The sequence below is a fragment of the Pongo abelii genome, chromosome 20, assembly GCF_028885655.2.
Source record: "Pongo abelii isolate AG06213 chromosome 20, NHGRI_mPonAbe1-v2.0_pri, whole genome shotgun sequence".
Classification (NCBI taxonomy): Eukaryota; Metazoa; Chordata; class Mammalia; order Primates; family Hominidae; genus Pongo; species Pongo abelii.
In genome coordinates, this window is record NC_072005.2 from 12,676,822 (window position 1) to 12,703,980 (window position 27,159).

Here is a 27,159-nt window from a genome sequence, read left to right on the forward strand (position 1 = left end):
AAAAAAAAAAGAAAAGAAAATATAAACGCCAACAAACAGGTAATGCCCAATCACCAGCAAGTCCCCGCCGGATTGGACCCCAACCCTCAGCAGAGGCCACCTTGTCCGGGTCTCACTCTAACCTGTACCTCGGCCCCAAGATATCAGAGGCTGCCTTGGTGGACCCGGGGCACTCTCCACAGAACTCCCTGAATGGCCACGGCTGGTCCTGGCCTCCATAGGCCAACTCAGAAAATGTGGAGAAGGCAGGGAACGGTGGCTCACGGAAGTCATCCCAACATTTTGGGAGGCCGAGGCATAACATTGCTTGAACCCAGGAGTTCAAGATCAGCCTGGGCAATATAGCAAGACCCCATCCTTTTTTGAGACTGAATCTTGCTCTGTCGTCCAGGCTGGAGTGCAGTGGTGCAATCTCAGCTCACTGCAACCTCCGCCTCCCAGGTTCAATCGATTCTCCTGCCTCAACCTCCTAAGTAGCTGGAATTACAGATGCCCACTGCCACGCTCGGCTAATTTTTTGTTGTTGTTTTTTTGTTTTTTGTTTTTGAGACAGAGTCTTGCTCTGTCGCCCAGTAGCTGGGACTACAGGCGCCTGCCACCATGCCCAGCTAATTTTTTGTATTTATAGTAGAGACGGGGTTTCACTGTGTTAGCCAGGATGGTCTCGATTTCGTGACCTCGTGATCCGCCCGCCTCGGCCTCCCAAAGTGCTGGAATTACAGGCGTGAGCCACCGGGCCCGGCCTTTTTAAAAAAAATTTTTAGTAGAGACAGGTTTCACCATGTTGGCCAGGCTGGTCTGGAACTCATGACCCCAAGAGATCCACCCGCCTCGGCCTCCCAAAGTGCTGGGATTACAGGAGTGAGCCACCGCACCTGGCTACCATTTCTAATAAAAGCAAACTTTTGTTCAAGTGTATTCATCAAAAAGGCGCCTTGCATGTGACCACAGCCAAGCCAGGAAGCCTTCTTCAGGTATCCCTAGCCAGCCTGCAGGAGGTCTTGGAAACGTGTTCAACGGATAAATATAACTGGTCCCACAAAGGATCACGGGAATACTTAATCCCTGTGCCCTGGAGTTCCATGTTGCAGTGCGCTATGATCGTATCATTGCACAGCAGCCTGGGTGACAGCGAGACTCAGTCTCGGGAAAAATAAAACAAAAAACAAAAACAAAAAAAAATGAGAGCCGGGCGTGGTGGCTCACACCTGTAATCCCAGCACTTTGGGAGGCCGAGGCGGGCAGATCACAAGGTCAGGAGATGGAGACCATCCTAGCTAACACGGTGAAACCCCGCCTCTACTAAAAATAGAAAAAATTAGCCGGGCGTGGTGGCGGGTGCCTGTAGTCCCAGCTACTCGGGAGGCTGAGGCAGGAGAATGGCGTGAACCTGGGAGGCGGAGCTTGCAGTGAGCTGAGATCATGCCACTGCACTCCAGCCTGGGTGACAGAGCAAGACTCCGTCTCAAAAAAAAAACCAAAAAACAACAACAACAACAACAAAAATGAGAGAGAGAGGGAGGGTGGAATGAGGAAGGAAGGAAGGGAGGAAGAGAGGGAGGGAAGGAGGGAAAAAGGAGAAAAGAAAAAAGAGGCTGGGCGCGACGGCTCACGCCTGTAATCCCAGCACTTTCGGAGGCCGAGGCAGGCGGCTCACCTGAAGTTGGGAGTTCAAGACCAGCCTGACCAACATGGAGAAAACCTGTCTCTACTAAAAATACAAAAATTAGCCAGGTGTGGTGGCGCATGCCTATAATCCCAGCTACTCGGGAGGCTCAGGCAGGAGAATCGCTTGAACCTGGGAAGAGGAGGTTGCGGTGAGCCGAGATCCCACCATTGCACTCCAGCCTGGGCAACAAGAGTAAAACTGTGTCTCAAAACAAAACACACACACACACACACACACACACACACAAACAAGAGTGAAAGTCTGTCTCAAAAAAAAAAGAAAAGAAAATGAAGAAGAACATTCAGAATGGAAGGAGGAGAGGGGAAGGGAAAGAAAGAAAGGAGGGAGGGAGGGAAAGAAAAAGAAAGAGAAAAGAAAAAAAAAGGAACGTTTTGGAAGGCCCACAGGGGAATGAAGCCACAACAATATCCTACTCAGAACCTCCTTCTGCCATCAAAACCGTCCCTCTACCTCCCCTTCCCCTGGCTTTCCCCGCCACCGCTTCTGCAGCTCCCAGTGATCCCCCTCCTTTCATCCTCCCCATCCCTCTCTTCATGCCCCTATTCCTGTCTCCTATCACTCAGAATTGGAAACGTTTTCAGCAGGTACTTCAGATGCATCTGCACAGGACTGTGACCAAGTCCAAGTTGTCCACCCCTAGCCCTCCCTGTTTGGCCCGAGTCATCCCTCCAGACGTTTTCTGAAGGTGTCCAATGAATGGTCGCCATGGAAACTGCAGCTGGGGTCTGGGTGCCCTCCTTCATCCTCCCTGTAAGCCTGAGCCAGTGTCCCTTCTTAAGAGGGGACTTGGAAAAAATTTCAGGACACACTTTCTGCGACAGTACCTTATGTGAGTCGGTGGTCAGGAGCTGTGCCCAGGAGGGGTCCCTGGCTGCGATCCTGGCCCCGGGAAGGGGACCTAGAAAACTTCTCCAGTAGGCCAGACGTGCGCTCAGGCCTGTAATCCCAGTAGTTTGGGAGGCCGAGGCAGGCGGATCACTTGAGGTCAGGAGTTTGAGACCAGCCTGGCCAACATGGTGAAACCCCGTCTGTACTGAAAATACAAAAATTATCCGTGTGTGGTGGCATGTGCCTGTAATCCCAGCTACTCGGGAGGCTAAGGCAGGAGAATCACCTGAACCCAGGAGGCAAAGGTTGCAGTGAGCCGAGATCGCGCCATTGCACTCCAGCCTGGGCAGTAGAGTGGGACTCTGTCTTCAAAAAAAGAGGCCGGGCACGGTGGCTCACGCCTATGTAATCCCAGTGCTTTGGGAGGCCGAGGTGGGCGGATCACGAGGTCAGGAGATCGAGACCACCCTGGCTAACACGGTGAAACCCCGTCTCTACTAAAAATACAAAAAGTTAGCAGCGCCTGTAGTCCCAGCTGCTCGGGAGGCAGAGCTCACAGTGAGCCGAGATCACGCCACTGCACTCCAGCCTGGGTGACAGACAGAGACTCCATCTCAAAAAAAAAGAAAGAAAGAAAGAAAAAGAACAAAAATGTATCCAGTGATGCTGTGAACAAGCCGGCACCAGATGAGAAAGCGGCTGAGCCCAGGGCGCCCTACCCCATTCACCTGTGACGGCACAAGTCGGTCTCCAAGGGCAGAGGGGACCTTCATACGCCACTCTTCTTTTGCTGTTCTCAAAGACCGCGGACTCCCATCCTGCAGTAACGATCTGAGGCTCCCCTGGATCCCACAGTAACTATCTCAGGAGAGTCCATTATGCAGCACCGCGTGTGGCGGCCAAGAAGAACTTGCCATCTCCCTCAGTCTCCTGGAACACTGTCCTGGGCTCTCCGGCCGGATCTTGTCCCTCACACGCGACAACCGAGCTCCGGGGATGATATCAGAGTGATCACCAAGTGGCGCCTGACCACTGGTGCGACTGCGCGGGACCTGGACCTTCCCCTACCCAACCAGATGCCACCTGGTCAGGGTCTCACTCCAACTTGTATCTCGGCCCAAAGCAGTCAGAGGGTAGCCTGCTGGGCCCGGGCCACCCTGCACGGATTCCCTGAATGACCAGGGCTGATTCCCAGCCTCTACAGGCGTCCTTAGAAAAATTAGGGAGAGGCTGGGCATGGCAGCTCAAGCAAGTCATCCCAACACTTTGGGAGGCTGAGACGGGAGGATTACTTGAGCCCAGGATTCTGAGGTTGCAGTGTGTTTTGATCAGGCCAGCACACTCCAACGTGGGTGATAGAGGGAGACCCAGTCTCCCATCCCGGCTTCATGCCATTCTCCTGCCTCAGCCTCCCGAGTAGCTGGGACTACAGGCACCCGCCACCATGCCCAGCTAATTTTTTGTATTTTTAGTAGAGATGGAGTTTCACCATGTTCGCCAGGATGGTCTCAATCAGAAGGAGACTTTTTAAAGTTTTCAGGGGGTTCATCCTGTGGCCAGATTCTATGCAGCAGGACAACTATGCCGGGGTGCCCTTCTCGGGCCTCTCTGGCTCACTTGTAATAATCCCTGTCTTTAGAGGGTGACTTAGACAAATTTTCAAGGAGCACATCCAGGAACCAGGCCCCATGTGTGACCAAAACTAGGCCTGGGGTGCTTTGCCCTAGGGTTCCTAGCTGACCTAAGCTGTTTCCTTATCCCCACCCCATCCCCAAGGACTTACAAATATTTCCTGGAGGCACATCCCACAATCAGAGGCCTCTGCAGGATGGCAGCCCACCTGTGGTCCTTCTGCTGGCCTCCTCCTTTGGCTGCGACCAGTCCCTACCACTGGCTGGGACACAGGAACCTTTGCAGTCAGAGCCTCCTATGAAGGAGCCCACATGGGGCTGTGGGCAAACTCAGGTCACCCTCTCCAGGCCTCTCTGGTTGGCCAGGTCCAATCTCTCTTCCTGGAGAGGGACTTATAAAAGTTTTCTGCGGAGGGGGGGTCACATGTTAAAACAGGGACGCATGTGGGACCAGGGCTGAGCCTGGAGAGTACTCCACAGTCCTTCTTACTCAGCCCAGGCCAGTCACTACCATAGGAGGGGGACTTAGAAATATTTTTGTTGGGGGTGATACCTCTAGTAACAGGTCCAACATGGCAGATGGGTGCAGGGAGCCCTTTTCAGGCCTCACAAGCTGGCCCAGCCCTCCATCAAGAAGGAAACTTGAAAAAGAGCACATCTGGGCTGGGCACGGTGGCTCATGCCTGTAATCCCAGCACTTTGGGAGGCTGAGGCAGGCAGATCACGGGGTCAGGAGATCAAGACCATTCTGGCTAACACGGTGAAACCCCATCTCTGCTAAAAAATACAAAAAATTAGCTGGGCGTGGTAGCAGACGCCTGTAGTCCCAGCTACTCAGGAGGCTGAGGCAGGAGAATGGCGTGAACCCAGGAGGCGGAGCTTGCAGTGAGCTGAGATCGCACCACTGCACTCCAGCCTGGGCGACAGAGCGAGACTCCGTCTCAAAAAAAAAAAAAGAAAGAAAAAGACCACATCTGGTGACCATGCCCCAAGTGGGACCACAGCAGAGTGTCCCCTGGCACCCCACCCTGGCATCCCTAGGTGGCCCATGCTAACTGGCCCATTGGAGGGGTTCTCAGAGGAAACATTAGAGGGCCAACATGATACCACCCTCCCTGGGCTTCCCTGTCCACCCTGGGCCAGTCCTTGTCATCAGAGGGGGCCTGAGAAACATATGCTGTTGGTACTTGCAAACTGTCCCCAGAATACTATTTTTGTTTATTTATTTTTTTGAGACAGAGTCTCACTCTGTCACCAGGCTGGAGTGCAGTGACACAATCTCGCCTCACTGCAACCTCCGCCTCCCAGGTTCAAGTGATTCTCCTGTCTCAGCCTCCTGAGTAGCTGGGACTACAGGTGTGCGCCACCATGCCCAGCTAATTTTTGTATTTTTAGTAGAGAAGGGGTTTCACCATGTTGGCCAGGATGGTCTCAATCTCTTGACCTTGTGATCCACCCGCCTCAGCCTCCCAAAGTGCTGGGATTACAGGTGTGAGCCACTGCGCCCTGCCTATTTTTTTTTTTTTTCTAGAGACAGGGTCTCGCTCTGTCACCCAGGCTGGAGTACAGTGGAGCCATCATGGTTCACTGCAGCCTCAAACTTTTGGGCTCAAGCAATCCTCCCACCTCAGCCTCCCGAGTAGTAGCTGGGGATTATAAATGCACGCCATCCTATCTGGATAATTTTCTAATTTTTAATTTTTTTTTCAAGAGATAGGATCCAGGCTGGTTGCAGTGGCTCATGCCTGTAATCCCAGCACTTTGGGAGGCAGAGGCAGGTGGATCACTTGAGGTCAGGAGTTTGAGGCCAGTCTGGCCAACATGGTGAAACCCCATCTCTACTAAAAATACAAAAATGAGCCAGGCATGGTGGGGGGTGCCTGTAGTCCCAGCTACTTGGAAGGCTGAGGCAAGAGAATCGCAAAAACCTGGAAAGCGGAGGTTGCAGTGAGCCAAGATTGCGCCACTGCACTCTAGCCTAGGTGACAGAGGGAGACTCCGTCCCCAACACACACACACACAAAAAGAGATAGGATCTGGCTCTCTTGCCCAGGCTGGAGTGCAGTGGTGTGATTATCACTTACTGCAGCCTTGACCTCCTGTGCTCAAGCAATTCTCCCAAGTAATTGGGAATACAGACACTTCACCCAGCTAATTTTTAAAATTTTTTTTTACAGACAGGGCCTCATTTTGTGGCCCAGGCTAGTCTAGATCTCCTGGGCTCAAGTGATTCTCCCTCCTCAGCCTCCAGAGTTGTTAGGATTACAGGAGCAAGCCACCACACCCGGCTCTGGATCATCAATTCTGTCCCCCTCTAACAAGCAAATAACAGACAAAAAAAACCCACACTCAGTCACAGAGCGACCTGAGTCTTAGTAGTAGCATTTTAATGGCAGCAGCCCCAAGAGGAGAGTGAGAGTCTGGTCTGCCCCCGGAGCAGGAGACTCGGGCTTGGAGGGCCCATCCCAGCAGACCTAACCATCCACCTCCTTCCATTGAACTGAGGCCAGGAAAGTGCGGATTTCCATGGGTTCCAGCGTGATGTTGGCTGGGTCCAGCTGGTAGGGAGTTTGGTGGGGTGTGGGGCCTAGAGAGGTGCAGGGGGAAGGAGGAGTGAGGAGGTGCAGACTTCCTCTGACTCACCCCACTATGCTTCCTCCCCTGGGTCTAGACACAGCTGCACATCCCCAAATCTGTCTCCAGGGCCTCAATCCCAGACTCTTGACCTGCTTCCCTGGCCCTGAATACCACCCCTAGGTCCAATGTCCTCATACCCTCAATCTGACCCCAGGGGTGATGAACACCCTCCCAGAACTAGACACGGATGGGGATTTTCAAATCTTGTTCTTGGGACTAAACACCACCCACAAACCTCAAGACCCATTCCTGGTTTGCCGCACCCATTTCAGATCCTTTAAGCCCCTAACTTGGGTCTGGACTCTGCCCCATACCCTCATGACCTTTTTGGGTCCTGGCCAACATCCCATGCCTCACACATTGCCCCCACCTGCCGGCCTCAGGTAAGACTCCACCCCTTCCCTACCTCTGACCAGGGCCCCACCTGTGTTTGTTGTCCACTTGAGCCTGGAAGCTGCCTCGCGGAGCTGGTTGGCCACCAGCGTGGTCTCCTGCAGGCGGGTGATGGTGAAGGTGGAGAACAGGTCCTGCGGGGAAGGGGATGGGCCCAGATGAGTTGGGGCAAAGCCAGGTTGCCCTTCTCTCCTCTCTCTTGCCTCTCTCTGATCTCTTTCTCAATTCTGCCCTTCTCACCCTCAAGTTCAAGGTAACAGGGGCGCTCAGGTTACGTCCGGAATCCTCTCCCACGGCAAACTGGTGCTCCAAGCGCAGCAGCACCATCTCGGGGCCCCAGCTGGCCAGCGTGAGCAGGTGCACCGAGGGCGGCAGGTCCCTGCGCAGCCCTGAGAACTGCGGGGGAGAGGGCGGGGCTGAGTTGGAGAGGGGCGGGGCCTGGATGGAGAAGGGCGGGGTCGAGCCAGGTCAGGAGGCAGGGCTAGGTTGTAGGGGCGGGGTTTCGCCGGAGACGGGCAGGGCTCAGCCGAGAGTAGCGGCCAGGGCAGTGACAGGGAGGGCTGAGCCAATGGGGAGATGGGTCGGTCCCAAGCTTAGGGTTCGAGTTCCGACGGAGCAGAACTGATGTGACCTGAGACTTTGGGAGTTACGGCGGGGCTGAAGCCGCGGCGGGGCGGGGTGAGGCGGGACAGAGCCTGGGGGAGGTGAGAGGGCGGGGCCGGAGGTGAGTTGGTTTAGGGGCATGAGCTAGGGCTGTGCCTCTATACAGTCCAAGGGGGTTGGGACTGGGCTGGCACTGGGCGGGGACTGCCCAGGGGATGGGGCTGGCCCGAGGGTTTGGGGCTAATTATGGCCAAATAGATCCCCGCTGGGCCTAGCAAACTCCGCACCCAAACCCGGCTCCCTGGTAGACTTCATTCCAGTCCTCTCTGCCTACCCCGCTGCCCCTCACCTGCGTGCGCGGAGGAGCCCCGAGATTGTAGGCGGCGCCGCCATCCGGGGCCAGCACCACCTGAGGGGCCAGGACCTCCTGCTCCGCCAGGAGCCGGTGCCCGGCGGCTGCAGCCTGGGCTGTGTCCAGCAGCACCAGGTGGCGCCCTCGCACCCACGCCCCCGACCCGTTCTCCATTAGTGGCTCCGATACTCCGCGTCCATCGTCCTTCAGCAGCCTTCGGTGCACCTGGGGGGAGAGTGGCCAGGAGGGGGTGAGAGTCGTGGGTTTGTGGGTGTCCTTGGGCCAGAAACTGGGTAAGGGCGTGTGGGAATGTCAAGAGAAATTAAAGGGTGGGAGGAATGGATGAGGATGAAGGTGAGGGTCTGGTAGGGCAACCCCAGCAGAGGCAGGATCCAAGCAGGCATGGGAACCAGGCCGGAAGGAGGTAAGTGCCTAACGGGGGGCCTGGATATGGCACGCCAGAGCGTGGAGGGAGCCTGCGTAGGAGATGGAGAAAAACGGAGAGGAAAAGTCGCACACAGAAATGGAGTCCTTGGCCGGGCGCAGTGGTTCACGCCTGTAATCCCAGCACTTTGGGAGGCCGAGGTGGGTGGATCACCCGAGGTCAGGAGTTCGAGACCAGCCTGGCCAACATGGTGAAACCCCATCTCTACTAAAAATACCAAAATTAGCTGGGCGTGATGGTGTGTGCCTGTAATCCCAGCTACTTGGAAGGCTGAGGCAGGAGAATCGCTTGAACAATAGCTGACATAGCACTATTGCACTCCAGCTTGGACAACAAGAGCAAAATTCCATCTCAAAGAGAAGAAAATAAAGAAACGGAGTCCTCAGCTTAATGGGGCCCGAAAGCAGAGAACTGGGCCAGAAACAGCCTTCAAGGTCCAGCAGGGGGCCAGGTTGGGAGGACCCTGGTTTGGATGGGGCTCTGACCCACTCACCATGAGCTCCAGCGAGCCATCTCTGAGGCTGCTGCCCCCCTGGGAGCGGTCAGTCAGCACAGTCAGCTGCATGTTTCCATCCTGGCGGTTGAAGGGTGAAAGTGGAGGGCAGTCAACCCCAACCCCAGGCAGTTTTGAGATGCTGCAGATAAGGGGTGATTACCTTTCCATCGAGGTGGGGAGGTGCAGGGTGGGGGAGAGCTACCGTGATGTAAATCCGGGTGTTGACTGGATAGTAGTTTCCTGCCACGGGCTCCGTCTGGTTCAGTTTCCAGGTGGGTCGATAATCCTGCCTGGGGTTGGGGGTGAGCTGGTCAGGCTTGGAATCTGGCTCCCCAACTCTTTTTTTTTTTTTTTTTTTTTTTTTTTGAGACGGAGTCTCGCTCTGTCACCCAGGCTGGAGTGCAGTGGTGCGACCTCGGCTCACTGCAAGCTCCGCCTCCCGGGTTCACGCCATTCTCCTGCCTCAGCCTCCCAGGTAGGTGGGACTACAGGTGCCCACCACCACACCCGGCTGATTTTTTCGTATTTTTAGTAGAGACAGGATTTCACCATGTTAGCCAGGATGGTCTCGATCTCCTGACCTCGTGATCCGCCCACCTCGGCCTCCCAAAGTGTTGGGATTACAGGCGTGAGCCACTGCACCCGGCCTGGCTCCCCTGCTCTTCACTCTTCCTTCATCCTCTGTCTCCCACACTCATGTAATCAGCAAATTCCCCCACCACCCCTGGGCCCCAACACACCACAGACCATCCCCTCAGTGCTCTCAGTCACCCCCCACCTCCTCTCCAGGATCTCCCGGCCGTTGCTGTCTGTGTAGAAGCGTCCCTTTGTCTCCAGCGGTGTGTCAAAACGGCTGATGACCTCTTTCCCCCAGGTGTCGCTGTACCCAATGGGATGGCAAGGTTGTGAGCCTTGGATAAACCCCACTCTGCCCTTATTTCCACACCTCTCTCCCAGCCTGTACCACTCACCCCACAGGTATCGGCCCCACCGACCACTCTAGCTCCAGGTGCCGCTGTCCCGGGTACAGGCGAACCACCTGGGAACACCAGGCTGAGAAGTTCTGGTGCACCTCCTGCACCAAGGGCGTCTGCAGGCACACGGGTGAGGTGGGTGTCAGTCTGTACCTGAGCAGAAGTGAGTCCTACAAATGTCCCCCAACCCTGGCCATAAACCCCATTAAGGCCTACATCAAGGTCAACCTTCAGTCACTGCCACATAATTCTTTTTTTTTTTTTTTGAGACGGAGTCTCGCTCTTTTGCCCAGGCGGGAGTGCAATGGCGCCATCTCGGCTCACTGCAAGCTCTGCCTCCCGGGTTCACGCCATTCTCCTGCCTCAGCCTCCCGAGTAGCTGGGACTACAGGCACCCGCCGCCACGCCCGGCTAATTTTTTGTATTTTTAGTAGAGACGGGGTTTCACCGTGTTAGCGAGGATGGTCTCGATCTCCTGACCTCATGATCCACTTGCCTCAGCCTCCCAAAGTGCTGGGATTACAGGCGTGAGCCACTGAGCCCGCCCCACATAATTCTTTTTTCTTTTTTTTTTTGAGACTGAGTTTTGCTCTTGTTGCCCAGGATAGAGTGCAGTGGCACAATCTCGCCTTACTGCAACCTCCGCCTCTCGGGTTCAAGCAATTCTCCTGCCTCAGCCTCATGAGTAGAGGGACTGCAGGTACCTGCCACCACCCCTGGCTAATTTTGTATTTTTAGTAGAGACGGGGTTTCTATCCATGTTGGCCAGACTTGTCTCGAACTCCTGACCTCAGATGATCCACTTGCTTCTGCCTCGCAAAGTGCTGGGATTACAGGCATGAGCCACTGCACCCGGCCTCTTTTTTTTTTTGAGACAGGGCATCACTATGTAGGCACCTGATCAGCAAACGTTCCCACCTGGTCTTGAACTCCTATGCTCAAGCGATCCTCCTGCTTCAATCTCCCAAAGTGCTGGGATTACAGGCATGAGCCACTGCATCTGGCTTGCCACATCACTCTTGAGTGTGGCATAAATGCCTCCTGTTCACCACTGCCCCATAGAATAGGATTCTAGCTTGGCACATGGCTGCCTGGGATAAAGACTATATTGTCCAGTCTTCCCTGAGGCTATCAGTAGCTGAGTGACCACAGTTTGCCCCATAGAAAGTGATCCAAGTGGTGTCAACAATGTTCCTTGCCCCTGTCCCTCTGCTACTGACTCAAACACAGATGTGGCGGCTGGAGCTTCAGCAGCCATCTTGGACCATGAGGTGGAAACTGAATATTGGGGAAGGCAGAGCAACGAGATAGAAGAGGAGGTCCTGGGTGATTATGGAACCACCCCACCTTCTCTGGACTAACAGCCAGACTTTTTGTTAGAAGAGAATAATCTTCTATCTTATTCTAGTCACAGTTAATTTGGGTAACTCTGTTAGAACAGGCAAAACTATATACAAATATGCAGACATTCATCTCAAAGGGACTCACAGGAAATGTGAGGCTCTTGAATGTGGACAAATGTGAGTTTTGTCATCTATGAAAGTCAAACATCAATGAGAGACCTTGGGAAAACACTGTTCCTAGCCAGATGCACCCACAGGCATTCACCCTGAGACTCGCCCAAACCCAATCAATGCAAGGGTGGACTCTCAAATATCCACTCCAGATAGAAGCTCCTCTTACTACAGACTTTGGTGAATTCTTCAAGCAGTGATATTTGGCTCTCCTGATTCATGGGCCAAGTGGGAACGCCCCACCCCCAATTTCCAAAACTAAGTATGTAAATGTCCACAGCAGATGTGAATGGCTTTGTATGATGTGTCCTACGGGGAGACTCTCATACAACCAGCCATGAATATCAACTCTATGGAAGGACCCTCAAATATTCCCCCCGCTGATCTGTGGGTCTTAGCCCACTGATCTGAAGGAAAAGTAAATCCTCCCCTACCCTCACTCTACACATGGCCCACCACCCTCCTGGGCTCCATAACTCCCCCATTCCCAGCTGCCCACTCATCATTCCTAGTCTCTGACCTTCACCAGGTGGATCTGAGCCCAGCGGCTCACAGGCAGTGGTTTCTGTTGGTTGGGTCTGAAGATGTAGGCACCCGAGGCCTGGTCACTTTCGTTGTCACCTATACTGGCGTTGTACCTGGGGTTGGGGCAGGTGAGAGTCAGGTAAGGGGCCCTAGCTCTATGCCAACCAAGCACCACCACCCCACCCTCAGGCCTGGTGATCTTCCCTTACCAGAAGAAGGTCTGGCGAACAGGCAGCAGGAGTTGCTGATTCATGTTCATAATCTCCATCAACAGCCCTGTGTCAGGATCAAACGTTGCCCGGATGTGCTGGGCAGAAAAGGGTCCACAGATGGGTTTGTGTGTGTGTGTGTGTGTGTGTATGTGGTTTTTTTTTTTTGTAATTTTTTTTTTTTTTTTTGAGACAGTCTCACTCTGTAGCCCAGGCTAGAGTACAGTGGTACAATCTTGGCTCACTGCAACCCCCACCTCCCGGGTTCAAGTGATTCTCGTGCCTCAGCTACCCAAGTAGCTGGGATTACAGGCGCCCACCACCCCGCCTGGCTAATTTTCATATTTTTAGTAGAGACGGGGTTTCACCATGTTGACCAGGCTGGTCTCAAACCCCTGACCTCAAGTGATCTGCTCACCTTGGCCTCCCAAGGTACTAGGATTATAGGCATAAGCCACCGTGCCCAGCCAGATTTTTTTTTTTTTTTTTTTTTTTGAGACAGAGACTTGCTCTGTCGCCCAGGCTAGAGTGCAGGGGCGCAATCTCCGCTCACTACAGCCTCTGCCCCCAGGTTCCAGCAATTCTCCTGCCTCAGCCTCCTGAATAGCTGGGACTACAGGCACATGCCACCACACCTGGCTAATTTTTGTATTTTTATTAGAGACGGGGTTTCACCATATTGGCCAGTCTGGTCTCAAACTCCTGACCTCAGGTAATCCACCCACCTTGGCCTCCCAAAGGGCTGGGATTACAGGCGTGAGCCACTGCACCCGGCCTGGGTTTTTTTTTTTTTTTTTTTTTTTGAGACTGAGTCTCGCTCTATCGCCCAGGCTGGAGTGCAGAAAGTGGCATGATCTCAGCTCACTGCAACCTCCGCCTCCCGGGTTCAAGCATTTCTCCTGCCTCAGCCTCCTGAATAGCTGGGACTACAGGCACATGACACCACACCTGGCTAATTTTTGTATTTTTATTAGAGAGGGGGTTTCACCATATTGGCCAGTCTGGTCTCGAACTCCTGACTTCATGATCCACCCGCCTCAGCCTCCCAAAGTGCTGGGATTACAGGCGTGAGCCAACGCGCCCCTTTTTTTTTCAATTTAAAATTTTTTTAGGGCCGAGCGCAGTGGCTCACACCTGTAATCCCAGAACTTTGGGAGACCGAGTTGGGTGGATAACCTGAGGTGAGGAGTTTGATACCAGCCTGGCCAACATGGTGAAACTCCATCTCCACTAAATTTAAAAAAAAAAAAATTAAATTTGTTTTCTAGAGATGGGGGTCCCACTATGTTGCCAGGGGCTAGTGTCCAACTCCTGGGCTCAAGCAGTCCACCACACCCAGCCATTCAACCTGATTTTCTTTTTTTCGTTTGTTTTTGAGACAGAGTCTTACTCTGTCCCCCAGGCTGGAGTGCAGTGGCATGATCTCGGCTCACTGCAACCTCCACCTCCTGGGTTCAAGTGATTCTCCTGCCTCTCCCTCCCGAGTAGCTGGGACTACAAGTGTGTACCACCACGCCCAGTTAATTTTTGTATTTTTGGTACAGACGAGGTCTCATTATGTTGGCCAGGCTGGTCTCAAACTCCTGACCTCAGGTGACCTGCCCGCCTCAGCCTCCCAAAGTCCTGGGATTACAGGCATGAGCCAACGTGCCCACCCCAGCCTTTACTTTTTTCTTTTTTTTTTTTTTAAGACGGAGTCTCGCTCTGTTGCCCAGGCTGGAATGCAGTGGCGCAATCTCGGGTCACTGCAAGCTCTGCCTCCCGGGTTCACGCCATTCTCCTGCCTCAGCCTCCCGAGTAACTGGGACTACAGATGCCCGCCACCATGCCCGGCTAAATTTTTTGTATTTTTAGTAGAGTCAGGGTTTCACCGTGTTAGCCACGATGGTCTCGATCTCCTGACCTCGTGATCTGCCTGCCTCGGCCTCCCAAAGTGCTGGGATTACAGGCGTGAGCCACCGCGCCCGGCCCCCCCAACCTTATTTTCAATCTCACCACCTCTTACCAGGGCCTTCCAGGGCTAGTGCAGTCAACCCCTTCCAGGTCCCTGCACTTCCACACTGGCTGCCTACAGTCTGTTCTCCACAACAGCCAGAGCACACCTGTGATACCCTAAGTCCCATCAAAGCCCTCCTCTGCTGTGGACCAGGGCCAACTTGGGCATCTGATGTGTGAACCACAATGCCAGAACTCACAAGACTTTTAGGGGCCTGTGAGTATGTTTTAACTTCTTTTCTTTCATTTTATTTTAATAAAAATATAAAAAAGATGTTTTCTTCCGAACATGAACAGTCCTACTGCAGAACTTCTTTTATTTTATTGAGACAGGGTCTCACTTTGTCACCCAGGCTGCAGTGCAGTGGCACAATCTCAGCTCACTGCAACCTCTGCCACCTGGGCTCAAGCAATCCTCCTTCCTCAGCCCCCAAGTAGCTGGGATTACAGACATGTACCACCACGCCCAGCTAATTTTTTGTATTTTTTGTAGAGACTGGGTTTCACGATGTTGCCCAAGCTGGTCTCAAACTCCTGAGCTCAGTAGATCCACCCACCTCAGCCTCCCGTGGTGCTAGAATTACAGGTATAATCCACCATGCCCAGCCTATTTTATTATTATTCTTTTCAGACAGGGTTTCACTCTGTTGCCAGGATGGAGTACAGTGGAACAATCATTGCCCACTGCAACCTCAAACTCCCTAGCTCAAACAAACCTCCCATATGGCCCTCCCAATTAGCTGAGACAACTCCTGGGCTCAAGTGATCCTCCCGCTTCAGCCTCCCAAAGAGCTAGGATTAGACACATGAGCAACAACGACTGGCAAAAGCCAAAGTCTTCCTGTTGGTCCTCAAGGCCCTCAAGGTCTGACCTGTCACCCGTTCACCCTGCTTCAGCCACACTGAGCTCCTTGTGGCTCCTGGAATTCTGCACACTCTCCTGCTTGAAGGCTTTTGTGCCTGTTATTCTCTCCCCGTCTGGATCTCTCTTCCTCCAAACGGCCACATGGCTCCCTCCCTCAGGTCATATCTTAAATGTCACCTTTATTGGGAACACCTTCCCTGAAATGTCCCCGCCAAAATTGCAAACTACCACCTGCCACCAGCTCTGACGTATCTGTCAAATGTCACCCATGATCACACTGGGTCCTCATAACAGTCCCAGGAAAGGACACTGAGGCTCAGACAAAGGTCACTTGCTCAAGGACACCCAATGAGGGGAGTTGTGACAGGAGGTCATGAGCCTAGGGACCTGCTGACCCAGAGTCCACACAGCTCACCATGACATTTCAAATTTGTCACAAGAGCAGGAAAGGGGATTGAAATGGGGTCTCACCTCATTTTCGATGGTTAAAGCAGGGGACCAGGATCTCCTGGGGATGGGCTGTGGTGCGTGGGCCTGGGGCTTCCAGCGAGGCACCTGGGCTACTGAATAGGTGCTGAAGCCCAGGGCAGGCAGTGAGGCTGAGAACAGCAGCTCCGGAGGGTGCGCCTGGCTGTCTGAGCTGGGAAATATCACCACCTCGGATAAAGGAAGAGGAAAACTGAGTCAAGAGTACCCATGGAAAGCTATACATGCATGGAGACAAAAAACTCAAGGAAGGAAGAGTCCTGAGATGGAGAAAGGAAATGGAGGTGTGTGTGGTGGGGGGACAGTCAGATTCCAAGGAAATGATTACACAGAAGAGTCACCAGGTGGAAAAAAACCCATTGGGAGGGCAGAGAGACCATGGAGTCGGGGGAGTGAAGGAGGAAGTAGCGGAAGAAACCCTTGAGGCAGGTTCTCGGGGGAGGAAGAGGTTTGGGGGAGGATGTTTTCTGGAATGAAGGAGATGTCCATAAACAGCAATAAATTTTCCTGGGGAAGCGGGGTATTAAAATGGAGGACCAGCCAGGCACGGTGGCTCATGCCTGTAATCCAGGAGGCGGAGTTTGAAGTGAGCCGAGATCGCGCCACTGCACTCCAGCCTGGGTGACAGAGTGAGACTCCGTCTCAAAAAAAAAAAAAAAAAGAGGGAGGACCACTCACAGGAGGCAGATGTTCCCAAGGGGCGACTGATATTAAGGGGCAGAGGCAGAAGATACAAGAGGAGGGAAGAGATATGCATGAGTGGGAGGTATTCATGGAGGCAGGCGGTATCCATGGGGGCGATGAGGAAATGCCCATTGGGGGAGGAGTTCCAGCAGGGGAATATTCATTTTCTGGGCTCACATCGCTGGGCACTGTCCTGCCATTGGGGTCCTTCACAACGAAAACGCCTTCGCTGACCGGCAGCCGTACCATCCAATTCACCTTCCGCCCCAGGGGATTATAAACTATGACCTGGAACTGGGGAGGCGGGGGTCAGAGAGGGCATGAGTCACAGCAGGCCTTCTCTAAACCCACCCACTTTGCACAGAAACGCCCTTGGGTGGTCCTGGTGTGGTCAATGCACTTAAGGCCAAGCCCCCTCGAGATGCGTTGTTCTCTGTCCTGACCCAGCTTCGCAGCCCACGTAATTTCACTCCTGTAATAGTCTTCCAAAAACATTTTCCAACTACCCCCTCTAAAGCCCATCTGCCCGAGATCCACCCCTCCCGTCCCGGCTCACGCGCGCCGCCGTCTGGGTGAGCGGGCAGATGCTGATGTTTAGCTGTCGGCAAAAGATGAAGTGATCTTTGAAGCCTCTGAGCCGAGCCAGCGCGTTGCTCAGAAGAACCTGCGGAAGAGCGCAAAGGGACCGGTGGGTTCTGGACTCCAGGCCTGACTCCTCCCGCTCTCCCCAGGCCCCGCCCCGTTCCGGTCTCTGTCCCGCCTCCCTCAAGACTCGCCCCAAAAGCCCTTCTAGCCCCACCCTGCTGCCCTTGACTACACCCATAACTGTCTCCGCCTCCTCTTGCCCACGCCCCGCCTCCTTTTCCCCTGCAAAGCCCCGCCCCGTACCTGTATCTTTCCCCGCCTCCTACAAGCCCCGCCCCCACGAGCCCTTATGGCCCCGCCACACGGCTCTCGGCTACGCCTCACACCTGTCTCTGTCCCCTTTCCCAGGCCCTGGCCTCGCCCCTTCCTGTCTCCACCCCCTTGTCTCCCAAGTCTCGCCCCGCGCGCACCTCGCAAGGCCCCCAGCCTGCAGCAAGCTGGCGCGCGTAGTCGTTGGCCACGTGCTGGCGGGAGGTGCCGCTGATGGCGTCGTGATGCTGGAGCACAGCCATCGCCTCATCTGCTCATAGACAATGAGTCCGGTGAGGTTCTGTGGGACTCAGCTCAGACCCCAAGAGGAAGCGAAAGGTCCGGTGCTGACGGGCAGGATTCTTAGAGGCTTTAAGAAGGAACTCGAGGACAGCCGGGTGCGGTGGCTCACGCCTGTAATCCCAGCACTTCGGGAGGCCGAGGCAGGCGGATCACGAGGTCAGATCCAGACCATCCTGGCTAACACGGTGAAACCCCGTCTCTACTAAAAATACAAAAAATTAGCCGGGCGTGGTGGCGGGCGCCTGTAGTCCCAGCTACTCGGAAGGCTGAGGCAGGAGAATGGCGTGAACGCGGGAGGCGGAGCTTGCAGTGAGCTGAGATCGCGCCACTGCACTCCAGCCTGGGAGATAGATCGAGACTCCGTCTCAAAAAAAAAAAAAAAGAAGAAACTCGAGGGGGGTGGCCTAGGGGTGGTTTCCAGCTTCAGCCGCAAACCTCTTCCCCTGTTGGGCCCGACACTTACTGAGGGGTGCACTGTCTCCGGAGCCATAGGGTCCCACGTTGGCCGCCAGGCCCACCAGCGCCTCCAGCTGGTTGCACACCTGGAGGCAGAGGGGTATGTTGGGGCGCCCAGCCTGTCGGGCCTCGGGGCTGCATGCCCCCTCTAGCCCGGCTCCTACCCACCTGCAGGAAGTTGTAGCTGAGGCGCTCGTAGCGTTTGAGGGCCGGCCGACTGGAAAAGTAACCGGTCCAGAACTGGTGGGGGCCATCCGCGTAAGGGAAGAAGTCGTCATGTTTCACTGACCTACAGCAGCAGGGGCATTGAAGGCAGGGTCATGACCCACGGGGCATGCCAACCCCCCCAAGCTCCCCAGTTTCCCCAAATACCAGGTGAGGTTGGCCTTGTTCAGCTCCCAGAGGTAACAAGCGGGGGTGGAGTAGAGAACATGGACACCGCTTCCTTTTGCCTGCTGCTGGGGGAGGCGAGGGAGTGAGCCCTTGGGAGTCCGCACCTTCCTGGGGGCCCACACTTCCACACACGTGTGCACATTCATGCATCCCGTAGGTTCAGTTTCTCTAAATACATATTTGGCGTGCAAGCCAATGGTCGGGTGTGAAAATGAATTTTGGCTGAAGTTGAACATGACCACTAGCCTTTTTAAAAAGGATTTCAGAGATGCAAGAATAAACCTGAAATTTTACTAAACTTTTACAATAATTCCAATTTTATTATTAAAAACTTTTGTGGAAAAACTAAGTGTGACATTATAGGGCAGGAATAATCATTTTGCAGGACCGTCAGATTGTTACCAAAAGACACACTTTTTTTTTGAGAGGGAGTCTCACTTTGTCACCCAGGCTGGAGTGCAATGGCTCCATCTTGGCTCACTGCAAGCTCCACCTCTCAGGTTCATGCCATTCTCTAGCCTCAGCCTCATGAGTACCTGGGACTACAGGCGCCCGCCACCACACCTGGCTAATTTTTTGTATTTTTTAGTAGAGACAGAGTTTCACCATGTTAGCCAGGATGGTCTCGATCTCCTGACCTCATGATCCGCCCGCCTCGGCCTCCCAAAGTGCTGGGATTACAGGCATAAGCCACCGTGCCCGGCCTAGACACAATTTTTATAATGAATGGAGGTGCACTTTTACCTGAGCGAGGTGGAGGAACAAGAAAGTGACCTATGTGAGGAAAAGGATGTTTGTTTTGCACGTGCTGTGTCCCCAGTGTACACAGTAGGTGCTCAATAAACTTTTTTTTTTTTTTTGAGACTAAGTCTCACTCTGTCACCCAGGCTGGAGTGCAGTGGCACGATCTCGGCTTACTGCAAACTCTGCCTCCCAGATTCCAGTGATTCTCCTGCCTCAGCCTGCCGAGTAGCTGGTCTTACAGATGAGTGCCACCACGCCCACCTAATTTGTTGTATTTTTAGTAGAGACAAGGTTTCACCATGTTGGCCAGGCTGGTCTCCAACTCCTGTCTTCAAGTGATCCGCCCACCTCAGATGACAATCCCAGCACTTTGGGAGGCCGAGGCAGGCAGATCACATGCGGGCAGGAGTTTGAGACCAGCCTGGCCAACATAGTGAAACCCTGCCTCTACTAAAAATACAAAAATTAGCCAGGGTTGGTGGCACATGCCTGTAGTCCCAGCTACTTGGGAGGCTGAGGCAGGAGAATCGCTAGAACCCAGGAGGCAGAGGTTGCAGTGAGCCAAGATTGTGCCACTGCACTCCAGCCTGGGCGACAAAGCAAGACACTGTCTCGATAAATAAATAAATAAATAAATAAAATTTTAAAAAGAAAAAATAAAAATAAATGACATAAAAGAGCTGTTTTGGTGAAATAGCAGTGCTGGGAGCGAGTGGAAGGTGGGAATGGAGATTGCACTGGAGTGAGGACAAGACTGATGGGAAGGGGTGTCTGAGATGGGAGAGGGGAGACAAGTTTCTGTGCTGATGAGAGTGACTGACTGCGCACACAGCCACAGCCACAGGCCACGTAGTGCAAAACATTAACACATCTGTGTTGGATAAAATGATAACTGCCCAAAAGTTTCTATGTCTTGATCCCCAGAACCTATTACCACATTAGATTACATGGCAAAAGGGGAATTAAGGTTGCAGATGGAATTGAGGTTGTTCATCAGCTAAACTTAAAGTAGGGAAATTGGGCCACACAGTGGCTCACATCTGTAATCCCAGCACCTTGGGAGGCCGAGTGGGGTGGATCACGAGGTCAAGAGATCGAGACCATCCTGGCCAACGTGGTGAAACCCTGTCTACTAAAAATACAAAAATTAGCTGGGCGTGGTGGCACGCGACTGTAATCCCAGCTACTCAGGAGGCTGAGGCAGAAGAATCACTTGAACCTGGGAGGTGGAGGTTGCAGTGAGCCGAGAGCACGCCACTGCACTCCAGCCTGGGCGACAGAGCGAGACTCCGTCTGTAAGTAAATAAATAAATAAATAAATAAAATGTAGAAGAGGGAGGCAGAAGAGGTGAGAATGAGAGAAAGGGATGTGATTACAGAAACAGGGTCAGAAAGATGCTATGTGGCTGGCTTTGAAGATGGAGCCAAGAAGAGACTTTGAATGTGGGCAACTTCTAGATGTTGGAAAAAGCAAGGAAATTATATTCTCTCCTAGAGACTGCAGAAGGAACACAGCCTTGCCAACACCTTGATTATAGCCTGGTGAGACTCAGGCTGGATTTTTTTTTTTTTTTTTTTGAGACGGAGTCTTTCTCTGCGGCCCAGGCCGGAGTGTAGTGGTACAATCTCGGCTCACTGCAACCTCCGCCTCCCGGATTCAAGCGATTCCCCTGCCTCAGGCTCCCAAGTAGCTGGGATTACAGGCACGCACCATCACACCCAGCTAATTTTTGTATTTTTAGTAAAGACAGCGTTTCACCACGTTGGTCAGGTTGGTCTCGAATTCCCGACCTCGTGATCCGCCCGGCTCGGCCTCCCAACGTGCTGGGATTACAGGCATGAGCCATCGCGCCAGGCCTCATGCTGGACTTCTTACCTACAGAACTGTAAGACAATGTATTTCTGTTGTTTTGAGCTGCTAACTGTGGTCGTTTGTTATAGAATGACCACAATAGAACAATAGAAAACAAAGCACTGAGAGCTATGCACATGACCCAAGGCCCCCAGATGCAAGCGCACATGTGCACAAGGGTACCACAGGGTAGGCACACTGACCTGCGCATTTACCAGCCGGATGAGCTTGTCAAGGTTCTTGAACCACATGTTGGCATTCTCATATTGGAAGTCCGAGCCCATGGTCATCACAATGTGGTTGGTGCGGTAATACCGGCCCTGCAGGCAAGAGGGGAGTCCTGAAGCCAGAGGATCCTGGGCCATCCCTGTGTATAGCTGTGTTTTGATGTATATGGGGTCAAGGATGTTGGGTGCACATACAGGCATGGGTGGGGGTATGGCACATGGGAGCGTGGGGACACAGATAAAAGTAGCCAGCAGTTGTTGAGCAGTTCTCTTGGACCCACTACCTAGAAGAGGGCATTCAGGCACCATGCCATGCTATCTCTTGCCCAGCCTATGCTATCTCTTCTAGTGAGGAATGCACGTAATTCCAGGAGGGGGACATTGTGATGGTGAATAGAATAGCATCTTCCTCCAAGGGGCATGAGAACATGATTACAGGGGATCAACCTGTAATCCCAGCTACTCAGGAGACTGAGGCAGGAGGATCGCTTGAGTCTAGGAGTTTAAGACCAACCTGGGCCACATAGCAAGACCCTGTCTCAAGAAAAAAAAAATTAATCTAAAACAATTTTTTTTTTTGAGACAGAGTTTCACTCTGCTGCCCAAGCTAGAGTGCAGTGACGTGATCTCGGCTCACTGCAACCTCCACCTCCCAGGTTCAAGCGACTCTCTTGCCTTAGCCTCCCAAGTAGCTGGGATTACAGGCGTGCGCCACCACACCCTGCTAATTTTTGTATTTTTAGTAAAGACAGGGTTTCGTCATGTTGGCTAGGCTCGTCTCGAACTCCTGACTTCAGATGATCTGCCCGTCTCGGCCTCTCAAAGTGCTGGGATTATAGGCGTGAGCCACCGTGCCCAGCCATCAATTTTTAAAGAAAGGGAAAAAATTTTTTTTAAGGAGAATGTGTTATGCCAGGCATGGTGGCTCACACCTATAATCCTAGCACTTTGGGAGGCCAAGGCAGGAGGATCACTTGAGTTCAGGAGTTTGAGAGCAGCCTGGGCCACATGGTGAGACCTTATCTCTGTGAAAAAATAATGTTTTTAATTATAAAAATGTTAAAGGCTGGGCGCAGTGACTCCCACCTGTAATCCCAGCACTTTGGGAGGCTGAGGCTGGTGGATCAAAAGGTTAGGAGTTCGAGACCAGCCTGGCCAATATGGTGAAACCCCCTTTCTATTAAAAAGACATAAAACTTAGCCGGGCGTGGTGGTGGCACCTGTAATCCCAGCTACTCGGGAGGCTGAGGCAGAAGAATCGCTTGAACTCAGTAGGTGGAGGTTGCAGTGAGCCGAGATCATGCCACTGCACTCCAGCCTGGGTGACAGAGTGAGTCTAAAAAAAATAAAAAACGAATTCTCAATAAAAATGTTAAAAATAGACTGGGCACAGTGGCCCACGCCTGTAATCCCAGCAGTTTGGGAGGCTGAGGCAGGTAGATCATCTGAGGTCAGGAGTTCAAGACCAGCCTGGCCAACATGACGAAACCCTGTCTACTAAAAATACAAAAATTAGCTGGGCGTGGTGGCAGGTGCCTGTAATCCCAGCTTCTCAGGAGGCTGAGGCAGGAGAATCGCTTGAACCCGGGAGGCGGAGGTTGCAGTGAGCTGAGATTATGCCACTGCACTCCAGCCTGGGTGACAGAGCAAGACTCTGTCTCAAAAAAAATAATAATGAATAATAAATAAATAAAAATGTTAAAAATAGAGGCCAGGTGCGGTGGCTCATGCCTGTAATCCCAGCACTTTGGGAGGCCAAGGCAGGCAGAGCACTTGAGCTCAGGAGTTTGAGACCAGCCTGGACAACATGGTGAAACACCATCTCTACTAAAAATACAAAAAATTAGCTGGATGTGGTGGTGTGCACCTGGAGTCCCAGCTACTCGGGAGGCTGAGGCAGGAGAATCGCTTGAACCCGGGAGGCGGAGGTTGCAGTGAGCTGAGATTATGCCACTGCACTCCAGCCTGGGTGACAGAGCAAGACTCTGTGTCAAAAAAAATTAATTAATTAAAAATAAATTAAAAATAAAGAGGCATGGTGGCTCATGCCTGTAATCCCAGCACTTTGGGAGGCCAAGGCAGGTGGATCACTTGAGGTCAGGAGTTCAAGACCAGCCTGGCCAACATGATGAGACCCCAGTGCAAAAATATAAAAATTAGCTGGATGTGCTTGTTTGAACCCAGGAGGCGGAGGTTGCAGTGAGCCGAGATGGCAACACTGCACTCCAGCCTGGGTGACAGAGTAAGACTCTGTCTCAAAAAAATTAAAAATAAGGAGAACGTGTTAGGGGATGCCTGTACCATGGAAAGGGCTCATTGCATTGTATATACTGGACTCGAAGGTTTTGGACACCAGAGTTACCTGGGCAGTGGCCACATTTAGGAAGTAATCGACCAGCTCCTTGGCGTTGTACTCGGGGCTGTGGGGGTCCTCCACCACCGGCTGATCATCACACAGCACATCCCAGCACAGATTCCTTGGCGGGTTGTAACCATTGGGAAGCACACCTGCAGGTCACACCAGGTTCAAGGGGTGGCCCATCACCCAGACCTGCCCTGGTTTCAAAGCCAGCCATGTACCACCCAGGATGGGCTTCAGAATTTGCGTCCCAATGCAAAAGGAAATGCAGGGCCTTTATTCCCAGACTATAGGAATTTCAGGACAGTGACAGCAGAGCAGATATCAAGCCCAGGGCACTTCTGAGTGTGTGGCACCATGGCTGGCCCTGCCCTCACCAAGCCCCCTCACCAGTGAAGAGGTCCGCAGTCGGGGGCTTCAGGCTGGCGCTGGCCCGCCACACCTGCTCCATCTCCAGCTTCTGCATCCGTACCCACTTATCTTGATAATCAAGGCGCCCAAAGAAGAAGCCATCAAAGCCCATCTGGGGATGGGGGAGGAAAAGGCAGTGTGAATTAGTGCCCAGCCCTCTCACCACCAAACTCCCCTCTGCTTGGGAGGGGCAGGTCAGAGCACAGGTTAAAAAGCAGTGCTAGGTCGGTGTGGCGGCTCTTGCCTATGATCCCAGCCTTCTGGGAGGCCAAAACAGGAGGATCACTTAAACCCAGGAGTTTTTGAGACCAGCCTGCACAACACGGGCAGACTGTCTCTACAAAAAATTTAAAAATTAGCCAGGCGTGGTGGTGCGCTCTTGTAGTCTCATCTACTAGGGAGGCCGAGACAGGAGAATCGCTTGAATCCGGGAGATTGAGGCTATAGTGAGCTAGGATTGCACCACTGCACTCCAGCCTGGATGACAGCAAGACCCGGTCTCAAAAAACAAAAACAAAAACACGTAGGGCTGAAACAGAGAGGCCTCCAGCTTATTTCCAAGCTTGGGGAAGTTTCAGAACTCACCACCCTGGGCTAGCAGGGAGAGGGCGGGTCCAACATCAGAACCCAGGTTCACCTCCCCAGCGCGGTCAAAGCTCAGAGCAGGCCTGACTCCAGGAATGAGAGTCCCCCTTCCACAGCCTGAGGATGGATGGGGTCTGAGCACAGGTAATGAAGCTGTTTTTAAGGCAGCCTAGGCATCCACTTGCCACACAGTTTAGGGAGGAGCCAGGACCCTAGCTAGTGGGTGGGGCCAGAACACCAAGAGGGGCCTATTAGGGGAGAGGGCGGAGCTGGGCGGAGCCAGCCGGAGCTGGGTCAGCCTGGGGCTGGGCATAGCTGGCTGAGGCCAGAGCTCAAAAGTCACTGGCCTTACAGCTCACTCAAGGGGCAGGGCTTCAACAGGCCTGGGCCTGGTCCTTGTGAGATTTCAGGGAGAGGGCGGGGTTTGAGTGGGCGAGGGAGAAGCCAGAGTGAGTGAAGAAGTGGGCCCAAGAGAGGTCCCGGGTCGCACCTGCGCAAACAGCGAGGCCTGCTCCCGAGAGTGGCCGAAGGGGTCAATGTGCCAGGCCACACGGGGTCGCCCGTCATTGCCAAATGTGTCCTCCAGAAAGTGCAGCCCGAGTGTCATCTGGTCCACGATGGCACCGTAGTGGGTGGCTGCCTCATCGTTCATTACCCAGCCACCGTTGGCGAACTCCAGGCGCCCTGTGCCAGGACAGGCAAGGTCAGGGTCAGCGGTCAGAGCCAGGAGTGGGAGTAGGGTGGGTGATACTGGGAATGTGAAAGCCTGCCTGTGTACTCATTTCTGGCGGAAGGGCAAGAGGGGTCGCTCCCAGGCCATAGTTCCCGGATATGGGAAAGAGGCCCCCCTGCATGGCAGGCTTCCCAGAGGATGCACGGCAGGTGGGGCTTTGTGGGATGTATAGGAGTTCTCCAAATGGAGAGTCCAGGCAGGCGGAGCGACACGCATGTTGTACAGCTTACACATGGCATGACAAAATCTCAGAAACCAGAGATGCAGAAGCAGAAGCTGGGCTGGGCTTCCTCTTTTCACTTCCTTGGGGTAGGCTCACCCTGGCGCACAAGGTCTCGCACGACTTCCTGTGTGGCATTTGTCTGCTGGTGCCACCAACGGGAGAAGAAGGCAATCTCCACGTAAATGAAGCGACGTGTGGGATCTGCCAGCAAGGCAGAGATGACCGAGTCCAGGATGTACTGCACACCGGCGTGCTGGATGTCATTCTTGACTGTGGATAACAGGGATAAGGCTCTCAGGGCACAGCAGAGCCAAGGGGGTTATTCCTAGACACAGGAGCCCAAACCCTGGATATTACGGTAACACTGGCCCCACCCTAATGTTCAGGACCCAGAAGGGATTACAGGGACCATGGGGATCCCAGGGACCAGTCCCCATCCTCTACTCACTTCCATAAAAGTACTGGTCCACGGTTTTGAGCCAGCCCACGTCATCATGTGTGTGAGGCACCAGGTGCACGTTCAGCATGTTCGGCTGCACTGTGGGGCATGTCTGCACAGGGACCCCAAACACACATACCTTGTCAATAACCCCGGAGGTCGGGGGCTGCAGAGTAAGTCTTGATCTAGAGGTGAGTGACTCAGAGAGGCCTGATCTCGTCTATGTGCAGAGGAGGCCAGGCCCTCCCAGGCAGGACACATACATAGCTGTGCTCATAGATACAGCTCCCACTTTGCACAACCCCACAGGGTAGCTCTCATTCACACTCTGGGAAAATAATAATAGAAGTAGCTGATGTTTGTTCAGCATTTGCCAACAGCAGACGGCCACCCTGGGAGGTGGGGTGATGTTATCCCCAGTTTCCAGATGAAGGCACTGAGGCTCAGAGAGGATAGGTGACTTGCCCAACGTCACACGCTCAGGAAGTGTAAGAGCTAGGCTGGAATTTCAGGCAGACTCCAGAGTCCCAGCTCTCAGCCAGCACCTCCCCCCACACATACACTGCTCACCCCCTGCCACCTCTTGCCCCTCCAATCCCACAGTTAAGTGCAGACAAAGTCTAGGCAAGCATCCCGGAGACACGGAGGCAGGTACAATCAGACACAGTCCTATACTCAGATGCGCACAGCCAGACCTCGCAATGACACAAAGCAAGCACTCAGACCACACTGTCATATCATCAGCCATTCACTAGACACCCACAGGACAGACCCACCCACACCTCTAGACTGTATTCTGGGTTTCACTCTGCCTCCTGTACGTTTCCGCTCGGAGGCCCCACTCACCTCGTATCCCCCGGCCCGAGCACCAGGAGCCGCCAGCAACAACAAAAGGAAAAAGCAGAGAGGCGGAAGCGGTGGCCGCAGGGCGCGGGACATGGTCCAGGGGCCTGCTGCGTCCAGGCAGCCGCGAGCGCAGACCCCCGAAGCCCGCGCGTAGGCGCCCATGGCTCAGCAGCTTCCTCCTGGGGTTCCCCGGCCCTGGAAAGGCCGGGCAAACGCCCCGCCCTCAGACCCGGCCGGGCCAATCGGGGTGGGGGGCGGGGCCAGGGCGCGGTCTGGCGGCTCACCGGAGAGAGAGGCTGTAGCCCTGGGCAATCCCGGGGGTCTTTATAGGAAGGTAGGAAAATGCCACCCTCAGGGCACTGGTTGG

The 27,159-nt window shown here is 53.6% G+C and overlaps 1 protein-coding gene across 13 annotated transcripts; it reads right to left on the reverse strand.

Annotated features, from left to right (window-relative positions):
- Positions 1-6,502: 6,502 nt before the first annotated feature.
- MAN2B1 (mannosidase alpha class 2B member 1) lies at positions 6,503-27,006 on the reverse strand. Of its 13 annotated transcripts, none has more exon segments than NM_001133934.1 (24): positions 6,503-6,736; positions 7,211-7,313; positions 7,420-7,575; positions 8,132-8,359; positions 9,073-9,153; positions 9,278-9,365; positions 9,854-9,955; positions 10,047-10,165; positions 12,084-12,201; positions 12,298-12,395; positions 15,629-15,814; positions 16,505-16,621; positions 16,884-16,991; positions 17,383-17,492; positions 17,988-18,066; positions 18,149-18,269; positions 18,353-18,435; positions 21,173-21,289; positions 23,559-23,704; positions 23,946-24,078; positions 25,042-25,235; positions 25,604-25,777; positions 25,956-26,058; positions 26,793-26,995. In NM_001133934.1, coding segments are annotated over 24 exon segments (3,039 nt in total). In that variant the 5' UTR covers positions 26,955-26,995; the 3' UTR covers positions 6,503-6,623.
- Positions 27,007-27,159: the final 153 nt, after the last annotated feature.